General features: G+C 42.8%; 1 protein-coding gene across 5 annotated transcripts in view; it reads left to right on the top strand.

Moving 5' to 3' along the window:
* The window catches only part of BLVRA (biliverdin reductase A), a 34,615-nt gene extending 25,697 nt beyond the window's left edge, over nt 1-8,918 (top strand). For 4 of the 5 annotated variants that reach the window (XM_054059119.1, XM_054059120.1, XM_054059117.1 and 1 more), the window contains 3 exons: nt 338-445; nt 1,178-1,349; nt 7,135-8,918. In XM_054059119.1, coding sequence (XP_053915094.1) covers nt 338-445; nt 1,178-1,349; nt 7,135-7,408 — 554 coding nt within the window. In that variant the 3' untranslated portion in view covers nt 7,409-8,918. The remainder of the gene's footprint in view (nt 1-337; nt 446-1,177; nt 1,350-7,134) is intronic. The other variant, XM_009568471.2, reaches the window with a different exon arrangement.
* The last annotated feature ends 5,761 nt before the right edge of the window (nt 8,919-14,679 follow it).

Below are 14,679 nucleotides of genomic sequence, written 5' to 3'. Positions count from 1 at the left end.
TTGCAGACTTACGTTTCTGCTTTAGTTGGCTATTGGGTTTCATTACAGAGTTTCTGTTAAACATAGGGGCTGCTGTTCCTGTAGTCTTAATATTTGTTACCTCCTGAAAATCCTTAACCTGTATTGATGCCTTGGCGTAGGGCCCGTGTTTGATTTTCTTCCTGATATCATTTTGCCAGTCATGCGTGAGAACATTTTGGTTCCCACTGGTTGCTGGGGAACTCTGTATTGCTTGTACATGTCTTTGATTCACACAGAAAGATCTTACTTAGTTTGTCCTGATTTTTGGCATGGTTGTTTTTTATTTTATTTTGGTTGGTTTTTTTTTTAATGGCAGGTAAAGTACTCCATGTGGAGCACATTGAGCTTCTGATGGAAGAGTACAAGCAGCTGAAAAAAGAGATTGCTGGGAAAGACCTGGTGAAGGGAACATTGCATTTCACAGGTCAGTAGCTTTGAGAAAATTGAAGCCCATCTGGATTTGTCTACATGCTCCACAGGGACACCAGTTTTTTCAGGCTTCATTCAGTCCTTTTAGATGGAGAGTGTCTAAGAACTGACTAGAGATGCAGGAAGGAGTTCTTGATATTTCCATGAAATTACAGAACTGTCTGGATAGCACCTTTGCCTTAACATTTGCCTTCTACGGGCTGTTGCTTTGCTAATCTCTTTCTGTCCTCTGGACACAAGCCCATGCCTTGTTGTATGGAGGAGACAGCAGTTTTTCATCCCTTCTGTACTTTGGTGATAGTGACCAGTTTCTCATTCACGCTGGCCTCAGAGAGGTGGATGTGCTCTGAGGGAGTGTCCCAGTTTCTGGTTGGGACCTTTAGTCTCCTGTACTAATGTTTAGCTCCAGAAGTGCTGGGAGAGATTTTCAAGCCATTGTTTTCTCCTTGCTTTATTGTTGAATCCACATACACCCTCCTGTCCTCAGCATATTGTGGGGTTTGTTTTATGTGTACTTTGTGCAGCGTTCTTTATGATATCTCACCAACCGATCTATTTCAAGGCTGACCATGTTTGTTGACTTTCCTACTCAGTCCATCTATCCACTCCTGGCCTTTCTACACCCTGGTCTCTAAGCCTACAACACTGCAGTTTCTTCAGCCTTTCCTACATAGAGGGCGTTATTTGCTTTCCTGTTTCTCAAGTCTTTCCATTGGTGTTGCCCCAGGTAGCATCCTTGATGAAAACAAAGCAGGATTCCCAGCTTTCAGTGGAATTGCCCGACTGACTTGGCTGATTGACCTCTTTGGAGACCTCACTGTTACATCTGCTACCAGAGTAAAGCAGGAGGATAAGAATTATTCCAGAATGACTGTTCATTTTCAGACAACAAACAAGAAGTGAGTAATGGCTGTGGCAGCAGGTGAGTGAGGCTCCTGAGGTATTGTCTGGAGGAGTTCTGCATTCTCTCTTCCTCTTGTGGAAACAGGATGGGTGGTTGCTGGCATGAAAGCATACGAGAGAAACAGACCTAAAAATGCTTCCTGTAGTAATCACAGTAAAAAGGGTCACCACCACACAACGTCTGCTGAAGGGTACAAGGAGGTTTAAAAGCTCTTTTCTGATGTTAGAATGTAGGAATGAGCCCATAATGCCCAAGACCAAAAGACTCTTCTCTTGCACTCTGAAAAATTGTTCAGAGGCTGGATGGTTTTTGTTTAACACCAGATGTTCTAGCTGTACATTGAAAGCTAACCTTTCTTTAAAGGTTGAAAATATATGACTGTTTGGAGAGGTAATGCACTAGTTATAATACTTAGCTTATGACATTATAATGCTTGTGCTAATATATAGTAATAGCTGTAGGTGAAGAGAAAATTACACATTTTGAGCAGAAGTATAATAAACTACTGAAAGGCCAACATGCAGTGTTTGCTCTTGACTAATGCCTAATCTGCAGTCTTGAAATTTCCTCATTTTTCCTGGAGTAGGACAGCAGTCCGTGGTCCCATTTCTTGTCTTTCTGATTTAGTTGCCCAAGTGTTTCAGGCCAAGTGAGAATCCAGCAACTGGGTTTACTTTGTCATTTTTTCCAGTCATGGCCCTGTGACTTTCTTGCAGAAAACTCTTTTGATGATGCGTTTTATAATAACGAGTTTGATCTTGCTTTTATTGTATGGTAGTAATAGCCTTACTATCAAATAGTATATTTTTAAAGCCCCTGAAATGGCCTATTTTTTAATGGCTATGAATTATTATATTTTTAATTATTATATGACCATGAAGCCAGTCATCTATGTTTCATACTGTGGATTGAGTTATCAATTTGGTCCAAGGCCTGACGGTGTATTTTGCTGGAAACCTTCCAGTTTAGTCATCCACATGGAGGTTGTCCTTTCAGATAGGTTGAGGTTATTTATGATGACAGTTTACTGCATGCTATAGATACAACTTGAGGATTGTCTGACATGAAAGAGTATGGAGAGGATAACCAAGCTCTGTGTGTTTTCTGGGAGGTAGGAATGGCGGTGGAACAATTTGTTCCTTTCCCTCCACTCCTCTTTTCCTGTTTTTCCCTATAGCATGCTCTGCCTTTGAGACAGATGACCCCCTCATAGGCGTGTGACAAGATGCAGGTGAGAAAGCTAGGGAGAACAGGGGCAAATAAGACCCTCATGGGAAAATACTCTGGCCTGTCTTCATTTGTAATAAATTATCCTTTTTTCTTGCACTTATAGTGCTGGAACACTTGAAACAAACAAACAAACAAACAAAAAAAGAAAAAAAAATCAAGCATGAATGCTTATTTTAAGAATTTTAGCAAAGTTTTTAGTTAAAAAATAATAACCTGAAGGACATGATATTTGGGGAGTGGATAATCAGGGCTCACTTGGACTGTTAGTTTCATCACGGGTCTTGTTAAACAGTTTATCAACCAGTCCTACAAAGCCCACTGTAGTTTATCATGGGATTAGCATCTTATCTTAGCAATCCTTCTCTCTCTTTAAATAAAACATCATTTCCATTCCTTTTAAAATGCAGTTGTGAGAGGGCAGAGCTCTGTATACAAGCTCTGTTTACTCTCTCAGCAATTTGCCAGTAACAGGAGTAGCTGTAAAGATCTGTATAAAGTGAGATTTTGAACTAACTCCAGCAGGTGGAACTAGTGGGTGGCTTAAACATTTCCTTGGCCGTCCTGTCTCCTAGGCAGTTCTTTGCTGCTATGTACATTTGCCAGGTAGAGAACTGTTTCTGGCTTTCTGATTTTGTCCTGCTCTACACTGCTAACAGGTACCTGTTTTTCTTAGCCCACTGTTTGCTGTTTGTATGGGTCAGTAAGTGTTATGTCACCATGAGCTTTTTAATGACCTCGGGAACAGTCAGCTTTGTGTCTCTGGGATAATTTACACCGGCTGGAAAGTTATAGTGTTCCTGTATTCTGTTTGGTGGTGGAGCCATATTTCCTGGTGACCTTCCCCCATTGACGTCAGTGGAGTTACAGCAGTAGAGAATTGGCCTACTCTCTGCCAAGTGAAGTTATGGCCCAGTAGTGGCAGTGGTGTTACTGCTCTTATTTGCTCAATCTTTATTGTTCTGATGGATGAGAAAGGTCTGCACCCTTCCTGAGAGCTATCCCATCCTTTTTTTTGAAAAACATGAATACACTAAACTTGAGAAATCAGGTTAATTCAGCCCATTTTCTGCCTTGGAAAATACAGCAGGTGCAAAATGCAGAGCCTATGTTCTGCTTGTTAAGCAGGGATTTGTGCAGAGGCTAGTCTGTCTCTGCTGCACAGCCCATGCTGGCTGCTTGTCTGTCTCTGGGTGGATTTTGGAGGTGTGTTAACTCCTGTTGCCCAGCTATCCGAGAGATGACCTCTGCCTCTGTTGTGTTTCCAAGACAATTGAGGCTGAAAGTCTCTGGGATAAAACATTGAGCGATCCAGGAAAAGCCAAACCCCTACTGACACTACAACTGGTTTGGGACTGCAGAAATTCCTGTCTTGAGATCACAGATCATGAGTTCAGTAAATGTCAAAAAGCATTTTCAGTAATAGCTGGAGAGATAATGATTTGGGAAACATCTCTTTTGATGTTAGCTAGAGGTAGGGTCTAATTGTCTGATTCCCATCCAAGGTAGAGTAGCCCCTTTTTGCTTGCATGGTAAATAAAAATATTGGCCTTTTCAGAGTGTGTAAAGGAAGATGTTTAAAAGAAACTGAAGACGTTTTATGAACACATATTCTGACAGTAAACATTTGAAAAGGTGTTTTTATTGAGATCTAAGCTTGTAGAGTCTAATAAAATAGCTTCAAATTGAGCATCCTCAAAAATAAAACATGTAATACTTGCTTCCTGCAGAAGCTGCTGCATAAAATACTAATCTAAGTGGACCCAGAATTCTTTGAAGCATGAAACCAGCTTAATTCTTCTGCAGGTACAAAGGGTATTCTCTTCATTTTGGTTTATTGAGCCAATACAGTCCAACTAGGCCCACTCCTTTATTAAGGAAACAAATTTGAGGGAATCAGAAAAGCAGAAGGTCTTTTCCAATATCTGAGTAAAGTGTACCTAGAACAGCTCTGCCAGTCTGAAATCTGGAAAGATAGAATGACCACAGAAAATCAGGAGAGTTTCTTCACTGGAGATAGCTTTTGCTTTGTACAAAGTCAGTGTAAAAGTTTGTTAGTGTTTGATTAAACTTTGGTTTTCTTCTTTAACTGTCCAACTTATTTAAAGTGGCTTTATTCAGCTACCAAAAATGTTGGATTTATGGCTTCTAAGTAGCGCTACTAATGCTTCAAGCTAACTAACTACGTCCTTAGTCAGGCAATAGTTTGATACAAATCTTTAATGAAAACGAGTAAATTATTTACCAAAAACCCAGGAGTCCTTCACAATTTTCTGGCATAAAATACAAAGCTGTTTCTTAAGCTACAAAACTGTTTAAATAATGTGTAGACTTGCAGTTTACATATATCTTTGTAGCAAAAAAGGGACTAACTTTAGTTTAGAAGTTATTGTCAATTAAAAATTAATGTGTTTTTGTTACCAGTCAAGTAGAATCACCCTTTCTTTGGGAAAATAACTAAAAATGTAATTGCAGAAGACGATAAATCTATTAGTAAACCCATCATTTTCCTGCTCACTGATCTAAATCAGTCATTTTAATCACTTTGATTATATTCTGCCCACTCTGCATGATTGTGCTTCTAGTTCAGTGGCTTCCCCAAGCTAGAGCAGAAGGCGGCATACACTTGAGCCTGATCACTGGTGTGCATCTGCTCTACATCACCCCGAGGAGGTGATCCTGCATTGACACTGCCTACTGGGATCATATCATGGACTTCCCGCTGTTACATGGTGGAGAAGTTTGTCTGAGCCTGCCCAGTGGTTTCTTCATACCTGCATACCTGAGATAAAGCAGCTTTGAATAACAGTGGGCTGAACATGAACCCTCCATGACTATTTGCTATCATAAGAACACAAAAACATCTCTGTCAGAGTAAAACCCAGCTTGCCCAGTGGTCCACCAATGTCCAAGGTCAACAGCCAACACCTTGGGGAAGGAGGATGAGAGCACAGAAAACACTGAGTGAAATGGTCCTGGGGCACCTTTCTGGCATGCAGTGACCTTTAGCCTTGGGGCTTCCTGAAACGCGTGTTCTCTGTGCACTTATTAGTCCTCTGAGGACTTTTTTCAGTGAGTTCTTGTAGACTGTGATTTGGGTCCTTTTTCCTTTTCCGATTCTTTTATTCTGTTTAATCACATTCATCTCACCATACTTAATTTGTAGAGGAGGATGTGAGGCAATATAGGTGAGGAAAGAGTAATTGATATGATGATGTGAATATAGAAATTGGATCCTAAAGCATAAAAGATGAGAGATGCAGAATCATTAAGCTGAGTGCTCTGCAGAATGTGCTTAGGGTAAACTAACAAGGACTTTCTTTCCAGATCTAATGATATTGAAGATTTAATGGGCAGTACTTGGAGGCAGAATTTATTTTTCCATGCTATTGATGCCCTCATAATTTGTGAGTGGCAGACTAAAGTGGGCAATGAAGGACTGTGAAAGGGCCATCAATAACCAAGTAAGAAAAATGATGTGCATCCTCTAAACACAGGCAGTAGAGAGTGCTGATGAATGAGCTGCAGTAAGGTAATGGCACTGTTCAGGCAGCTGACAAAAGAGCAGGAAGGGAAGATCATGGCAGTGGTTGGCATTGAGGACTGTTCCTCAAAGTCTCAAAGCAACCATTTGCGGGCTTGGACCAGTGAGTCTGTTAAGGCCCCTGAAGTGATGCAGCATGTACCATGGCTCCTCTTTTCTCAGTCAGACTGGGAAGTTGGGGAGAAGAGTACGAGGATGTGTGAGCTATGCCAGTCAATAGCCAATACCACCAGTGCTTGGCCTGGAGTCTGTCGCTATCACATTGGCATAAGGCAGGACTTTGCTCTGATTGAAAAAGACCTGCCTAGAGTCTATGTAGGTGAAACAGGCAAAATGGACGGCGTATGGTGCAATCCCTACGATCAACTTGGTGCTCCTAGCGAGGAGAAAGAAACTTGTTTGGAAAGCACAGATGCCAGTGTCTGCATGGGTGAACTTCCCTCTGTCCAGCTCGTCCCAAAGCGGTGGTGTTCAGCTTGCACAGTATCACCTGCATCATCATTGTGTACAGCTATCATGTTGATTTATTCCTGCTGGAGGAATGACTAGACATTGAGGGCCTTGAGAGTTTAGGTGATGGTTGAATTGTGCACCAAATATTTGGATGTCTAACTACGAATCATGCACCAAATATTTGGATGTCTAACTACCCTTTTCATCCAGGACCACAAATAAACACGTTAAACTTCCCTGTTCCCTGTGAGATGGTTAGACATAGCTGCCTTTACTTTTTGCATAGGGAAAACAAAGCTGGAGAGAGCTTGGATAGCGTGCTGAAAGTCATGGCATGAGTCAGTGGCAGAGTTATGACTACTACCTGGTGCTCAACTCTGTAACCACAAGGCATGATAGTTAGAACATGTTACCTGAATAGGCAATGACTGAAATTTAAACACAGTGCATCTTTTGGGGCATTTTTGGTACATGCTGAGGAAAAAAAGCATAAACTAGAACTCTTGATGCAATTTCTTCATAAATACTCTTCTTTTTCCCTTCTTCTCCACACTAGACCTCTGACTTGGATTGAAGAAAGGGGACCAGGGATGAGACGTGAAAAGAAAATCAACTTCTGTTTCACAACTGGTTGCCTGGAGGACTTCCCTCAAGCCCCAAGGTCTACTGTGGGCCTTTTCATGCAGGATCAGAACCTCTTTGCCAAAAAACTGCTGGACCAGGTATCCAAGGAGGAGCTGGCTGCTGAGAAATGGCGAATTTTGAGGTGTCTTGACCTTGCCGAAGTGATCCAACAGCACTGTGAACAGCCAGAGAAAATCTGTTCCTGAGTCTGCTCTTAAGAAAGGAAGAACACGTCAGACGGGAAAATTGTAGGCCTAGAGCTCACTGTTGCTATCAAGCAGTTTCTATTCCTGTTTCATTGCCTTCTTTTTGATTAGTTGTGATTCCTAGGCTCTCCAGGTAGGCTGGAGAGCCTGGGCAATACCCTGTGCCTTCTGGTTTGCACCAGAACAAAGCAGCATTACCCTGTTCTGATGCATTGCTGTTCTTCCAGGCAGATAGGAACGTAATAGCAACAAGCTTTATTGTGTTTCAGTTGGAAATGTCCCTGAGAGCAGATCCTGGAAGACTGCAAATATTAGATATGATTTTCCTTCCTGAGGTTTCCCCGCCCCCCCCCCCCCCATCCCCCGAGTAGGTATGCCTGAAAACGAGATGTATCATTTAGTAGTATTCACATAATATTACCTACAAAGAAGTATTAACTAGAATGAAGTTCCAGGTGAGTTTTCCACCTTCACTTGATCTGCAGAATTTGTGCCACCACAGTCCTGATCGCTTCTTCCAGATGTCCTGAGTTGTTCTGTATTTTGCTGTAATTAGTTGTTGAAACACTGTGTATTTTTTCCCAAATCAGTCACATTGTAGGAGAAAGTGGAGCTTGATATGGGAATGAATTCTGCATGTGAAAATTGTTTAAATTTACTCTATTAAAACCTATTAAAAAGTGAAAACTCTCCTATTGACTTCAATGAATTGGAATCCCATGTCAATTGGCAGCAGATCTGTGCAGGCAGATCATGCCCTTGTCCACCCAAGTGGACACCTTACTGAACACTTACAGGGACGTACGACAACTTTACCATTGCCTGTGCAGGTCTGAATACTGTATGAGAGGAAAAAGTGGGTTTGTGGCAAAATGCAAGAAGTCCATCTGGGACTGGAATGAAATTAGAATCTGCTGTGATATCCATCTGCTATATATGACAGCCCATGAGAGGTTCTGTTTCTTGACAAAATCGTCAGCTGTGAGTATGGGATGAACACCACTTGTTTACACACTAATTCACAATGGGTAGCTGGGGAGGGAGGGCAAGGGAAGGGAGATTCATGCTTTCCCTCTATAAGAATCAAAATTAGCCACCGTTGTCTCCCTGGGTGCACTCTGCAGTTGCTGGTGAGAGCAATATTCCTCTCAGAAATGGGGAATAAATTCACAGGAGCTCTGTAGAGCAGCAATATAACATTGTGCAGTGAATTAGCCTCAGGAGAAACTTGTTTTCGTAGCGAGTGCCTGGGGAAATTAGCTGGTTAATTTGCGCTAGGGAAGGCAGATGCCTAGACTGGATAATCCTGCACTATCCTCCATCCCCCTCCCATTCCTTGCGCTAACCTGCTTGCCTACTGCTCTCTGCCCTGCTCCTGGGAGCCTGCAGCATTCACGTGGCTTTTCTTTGCATCTCTATGAGTTTGCTGAGGTACCACAGTAGTTTGTATCCGAGAGCTACTGGATGTCAAGCTTCAAACATGCCTATTGTTTAACCTTATGTTGAGCTCAACAATAAAGCATTGGAGTTTTAGTCATTCTGTTTAGTTCCTGTTGTCCTTCATTATCAGTTCCCATTGCCTGTGCTGAAAGTGGCTCTGTCTCAATGGGTTCTTTTCCCCTCTTTCACTCCTTGAACCCTGTGAAGTCCTGCCAGTGCCTACAGGCTGTGATCCTATCCTAAAGCCCTCAGCTGTCTCCCTCTCTTGTTTCCAAGTTTTGAATACAAGTGTGGTGGGATTTGTTACTTTATCTCTTCATGAGCTCTCCCACAAAATTTCTGCCCTTCCAGTCCTGTCTGACTACTTCCCAGGAGTACTGGCAAGCCTAAATGCTGTCTGTATGCTTCCAGCTCCTCACTGAACAACTGGTATTTAGCAACCTTTTAAATCTCTTAAGTAGAATCTGGAGCAGGTATTGAAATGGATTTTATTATGGTTTTAGTAAACCAATTTATCATAGCGGAAATACTATCAGAAGAGTTTGTCAGATGGTGTTTGGCATAGTCTAGACCTAACCAGTTTAGAGATGCAGAGGTATGGAAAGGTAAGTGTGAGGTGACACACAGGCAGGTTGGTATATCACATTCTTTGGAGACAGCTGCTTTTTTTCACCCTGCTCCTGTGGGACGCTGTAAGCAGTCCTTTGCAGTATCTTTTATTAACTCTTCCTGATGCTATGGAGTTGTTACACAAAGTGCTGCGGTGCAGAATGCTTCTGCATGAAGGAGGGATGCTCCATTTGCTGACAAAGGCTGAAGCTTGTCTCTGGCAAATGAGCGGCATGGAGTCACTAACTGCAACACCAACACACCAGCTGAAACTTAAGAGAGGTGTGTGCTGATTTTGGCTGGGGTAGAGTTAATTTTCTTTGTAGCAGCCAGTATGGGGCTGTGTTTGGGATCTGTGCTGGAATCAGTGCTGAAAACACAAGGATTAGTTACTGCTGAGCATGGCTTACACAGAGTCAAGGCCTTTTCTGCTTCTCGCCTTGCCTCAGCAGCTGGGAGGCTGGACAAGAAGCTGGGAGAGCGCACTGCCAGGACATCTGACCCCAACTGACCAAAGGGATATCCCATAAGACATTATGCTCCATCATATAAAGCTTGGAGAAGAGGAAGGAAGACTGGTGATGTTTGGAATGATGGCGTTTCTCTTCCTAAATAACCATTACATGTGATGGAGTACTGCTTTCCCGGAGATGGATGAACACCTGCCTGCTGATGGAAGCAGTGAATGAATTCCTTGTTTTGTTTTGCTTATGTGTGCACCACTTTTGCTTTACCTATTAGTCTCTCTTGATCTCAAACCATGAGTTTTCTCACTTTTACTCTTCCAGTTATCTCCCCCATCCCACTGGCGGCAGTGTGAGAGCAGCTGTGTGTGGCTTAGTTCCCAGCTGGGGTTAAAACATGACAAGGTATGTTGATCCAAAGGTCTTTTCAGAGGGCTAGATGTCAGGGGAAGGGAAAATTTCCAAGGGCAAAGAAACTAGCTACTGTTACAAAGACTTGCAGCTGAAAGGAAAAAAAAGGTGGCTGTGATTTTGGGATCAAGTGTTTACCTGAGAGCCTTTTCTGGAAGGGCTGGGAGCAGGATGTAATTTAACAGTGTGATTACTGAGGACCGTCGGGAACATGGGAACATGGGAGGTGGGATGAGGGGAAAGGCAAGAGGACTGGGGGACACCACAGGAGCTGCTTGAGCTGGTGTTATTGGCATTATTTATGAGGAGAATGTCACTGGAGCCCCCCGAGCAGATCAGGCAGGCAAGGAAGAGGGGAAGCAAGGAGCAGTAGTTGTGTGGACCAGGTCTGGTTTTAAAATGGTCCTAATATGTCAAAATGGCTGGTTTTAAAATTAATAGTGAGTATTGCATCTGCGTAAAACTGCGGGGCTGAGTTACATAAAGTGCTTCAGGGATTGCAGGTCCTTCAACAGTCTGTAGATGGGTCAGGGCTGTAAAGACTGAACTGCAAGCGTATTTGCAGCTGCCACTCAAGGTGTTTTATTCCTTCAGGTTGGCAGAATGGTCTGGGGCCTTGGGCGCCCTCGCAGTTTGCTGATGAGTGACCCACCAAAGGTGATCTTGGCTGGATGTCTGGCTCCATAATGGTGTCTCCAGTAAGACTTGCAGAACTGTGCTGAATGGCTTCATGCAGTGGCACTTGCTGCTCCCCAAGGTATGTGGTGTGCTCTGTGCAATAGCCATAAAACTTAACACCAGGAAGCTAAGGATCTCCAATAAAGCTAACTCCAAACTTCTAATAAAGATAGCAAGAAGCTTGGTTAGCCTTAAGTGCTGCAAGCTGTTATCTGTAGAAGCTGTAGAATTAAATGAGGTTACAGGACTTTGTTGAGAGACCTGTTAGAATTTTTGTTTAAAGAAAGCATGTAGCACAGGTATTATTGGTGCCACCTTCAGCCCTACGAAGAAACTTAACCCAGAAGAACTAAGCCTCGCAATGGGAACACGGGAGATGTCCATGCAGTACAATACGGTGCTGTGCAAAACACCGGAGCCAGCCCTGACTGAGCTCCCTCCAGTGCCACGAGGACCAGCTTAGAGTGTAATTTAATGTGCCCTGCTTCTCAGCAGAGCTAGTGGGACTGCACGGAGCACTGGGCTAACTCATTAGGCCGTGTTGACATACCCGCAGCTCTGCCCTAAGTGCCTGTTATGCTCCTAGCCTGGCAGCATTGCTAGTATCTTTCTGCTGTTTACACTTATCTTTTGGACAGCAAAAGGACCCAAACACAGCTTCCAACCTGTGGTTTCTGCTTTCTTACTAACCTTACCTTTTTTTTTTTTTTTTGCACTTAAACTAAACATGAGGCTCAGGAGGTACAAGGCTGCTGCATGGTGATGCCCACAAACACACGGGAACCATTCTGGTGTTACAGCTTGAAGAGCTCCAGCTTAGTGCTTGTCTTCCACATCTTGGCAATAAACACACCTTACAGGGGCTCAGCTGTATGCAGACAAATAAGGAGGAAAATTCAAAATAATTATTTAAGGTCCAAAGAAGGGCTATGAAGATGATCAGAGGGCTGGAGCACTTCTGCTATGAGGGCAGGCTGAGAGAGTTGTGGTTGTTCAGCCTGGAGAAGAGACAGCTCTGCGAAGACCTTTTAGCTGCCTTTCAGTACCTGAAGGAGGTACAAGAAAGCTGGTGAGGGACTTTTTACAAGGGCATAGAGTGATAGGACAAGGGGGAATGGCTTTAAATTGGAAGGGGAAAGATTTAGACTAGACATTAGGAAGAAATCCTTTATGATGAGGGTGGTGAGGCACTGGCACAGGTCGCCCAGGGAAGCTGTGGATGCCCCATCCCTGGAGGTGTTCAGGGCCAGGTTAGATGGGGCCTTGGGCAGCCTGATCTAGTGGGAGGCATCCCTGCCCATGGCAGGGGGTTGGAACTGGATGATCTTTAAGGTCTCTTCCAGCTCAAACCAAACTATTCTATGATATGCGTTCTAGCTCTTGCAACAAAGAATGCATCCTGTTCTAATGAAAATCACTCATTTAGTAAAGGTTGCTACTTTAAGAACTCCTTTAAAACTTCATACTCAGGGCCTCCTACATCACATTTAGTGTGAGCTGACTTTCTGGTTTTGCTACTGCTGTTAATGTCACAAGCTGCCTACTAATATTCCTATCTACCACACCTAGCGTGTATCATGCCGTGCTGCCTGATCTCTAGTGAGTCATCCCTTTTCTCTGATGAAGGTTAACTTACAAAGAACATGTCTCTAAAACAGCTAGATTTCTTTGATGTAGTGAATAACTAATTCACTGAATTAGGGCTATCTGATGTTTTTGTATATGGGTGTTAGTCAAGTAACAGACAAATAAAAATAACTTTAAAATGCTAGGTTAAATATTAGCAGAAAGTAAAGAAAGCAGCTCTACAGAAGAATAATAATAGTAATCATAGTAATGCAGAATCATGGAATGGCTTGGGTTGAAAGGAGCCCTGAAAGGTCATCTAGTCCAAACATCCACCAGTGAACAGGGACACTTTCAACTCAATGACATTGCTCAGAACTCTGTCCAGTCTGACCTTGAATGTTTCCAGGGATGGGGCTTCTACCACCTCTCTGGGCAATCTGTAGCAGTGTTTCACCACCCTCATTATAAAAAATTTCTTCTTTCTATCTAGTCTAAATCTACCCGCTGTTAGTTTAAAACCATTACCCCTTGTCCTATCGCAACAGTTTTACCCTTTATACCCCTTATAAAAATGGGTGCAATGTTTATCTTTTTCCAGTCATCAGGGACTTCACCTGACTGGCTTGGCTTTACAAATATCATGGACAGTGTCTTAGCATCTCCATCAGCCTGTTTCCTTGGGACCCTGGGATTCATCAGTCAGGTTCCATAGACTTACTTATGCTCAGGTACCTCAGGTTGTCACCAACCTGATCTTCTCTTACAGTGGGAGAGACTTTGCTCCCCAGTTCCTGCCTTGCAGTCCATCCACTTGACGTGTGTGGGAAAAGAGGTTGCCAGTGAAGACTGTTGAGTACCTCAGCCTTCTCCTTATCTGTTGTTACCAGTTTGGCAGTTCTGTTTATCTTGGGGGGGGAGGAGGGTGACCTTCCTTTTCTCTCTGATATCCCTGTAGAAGCCCTTTTTATTATTCTTTGTGTCCCTTGCCAAGTTCAGCTCCAGCCATGCCTTAGCCTTCCTGACCCTCTACTGGGCAGTGTCCCTGTACTCTTCCCAGGATACCTGCCCCTGCTACCACTGCCCACGCATTTCCTTCTTGTCCTTGAGTTTGACCAGCACGTCTCAACTCAGCCTTCCTGGTTTCACGCCTCCCTTTCCTGATTTCTTATACCTGGTGATTGAGAGCTCTTGCTCTCTATAGAAAGCATTCTTAAAGATCTGCCAGTTCTGTCCTCCTCCCTTGTCCCTGAGGGTGGTTTCACAGGCGCTCCTATTGACTGACTCCTTCAAGAGCTGCAAGTTTGCTTTCTTAAAATTCAGGGTCGTGGTTTTACTCTTTGCCTGAGCCATATCCTTGATGAACAACAATAATCATAATAATAAGAATGATGATGATGATGAGACTAATGTGCCTTTATGAATAACCTGTCCCTTGGGATTTCTAAAACAGTCCAGAAACAAATAGAAAGGATGGGGAAAGTGTATTTGTAGGAAGCAGTGGGTGAGCTATTAGCTTTTCTTTTTCTCTTATGCAATTCATATATATTCTGTAATTCAAATATAGCTCTAATTCAAATAGTGTCTTACCATTATTTGGAAAGCAGTGCCCTGGCAGCTTTTGAGTTTTGTATTTGATGTATTTGATGCAAGGATTTATAGCTGGTGTCCTAGGCTGAATAGGCAGCATTTTCCTTGTTCTGCCTGGTTCTTAAGGAGCTGTTTATATCTGTGCCTGTCTCTTTCTCTTTCTCTCTTTCTGACCTCTGCTCCTCTGCTTTTTTAAAAATATGCAATTCCCTTGTAAGTTAACATCTCTCCTTTATTCTGGTCCTTATTATTAGCAATACTTATAGGTTACATGGCTTTGTAAAGCTTCAGTAGGATTTTAAATGAATCAGGACACCATTTCTCAGTTTCCTCTGATGTGAGATTTCATTTTATGAATTCCATTGACCGTAGATTTGTTAGCAAGTTCAACAATTTTAAGACTTTTCTTTCTAATACTGATGCAAAATACACATCTATTATAGAAAAGACTTGAATGTGATGTTTTCCTATCGTTGACTGTACCTGCATTTTAATATAAAAATTTTGCATATG

This window comes from Cuculus canorus, chromosome 2 (genome assembly GCF_017976375.1).
Source record: "Cuculus canorus isolate bCucCan1 chromosome 2, bCucCan1.pri, whole genome shotgun sequence".
Lineage (NCBI taxonomy): Eukaryota > Metazoa > Chordata > Aves > Cuculiformes > Cuculidae > Cuculus > Cuculus canorus.
Note: the sequence above shows the minus strand (reverse complement) of the source record. Positions and strands in the feature narration are given on the sequence as shown.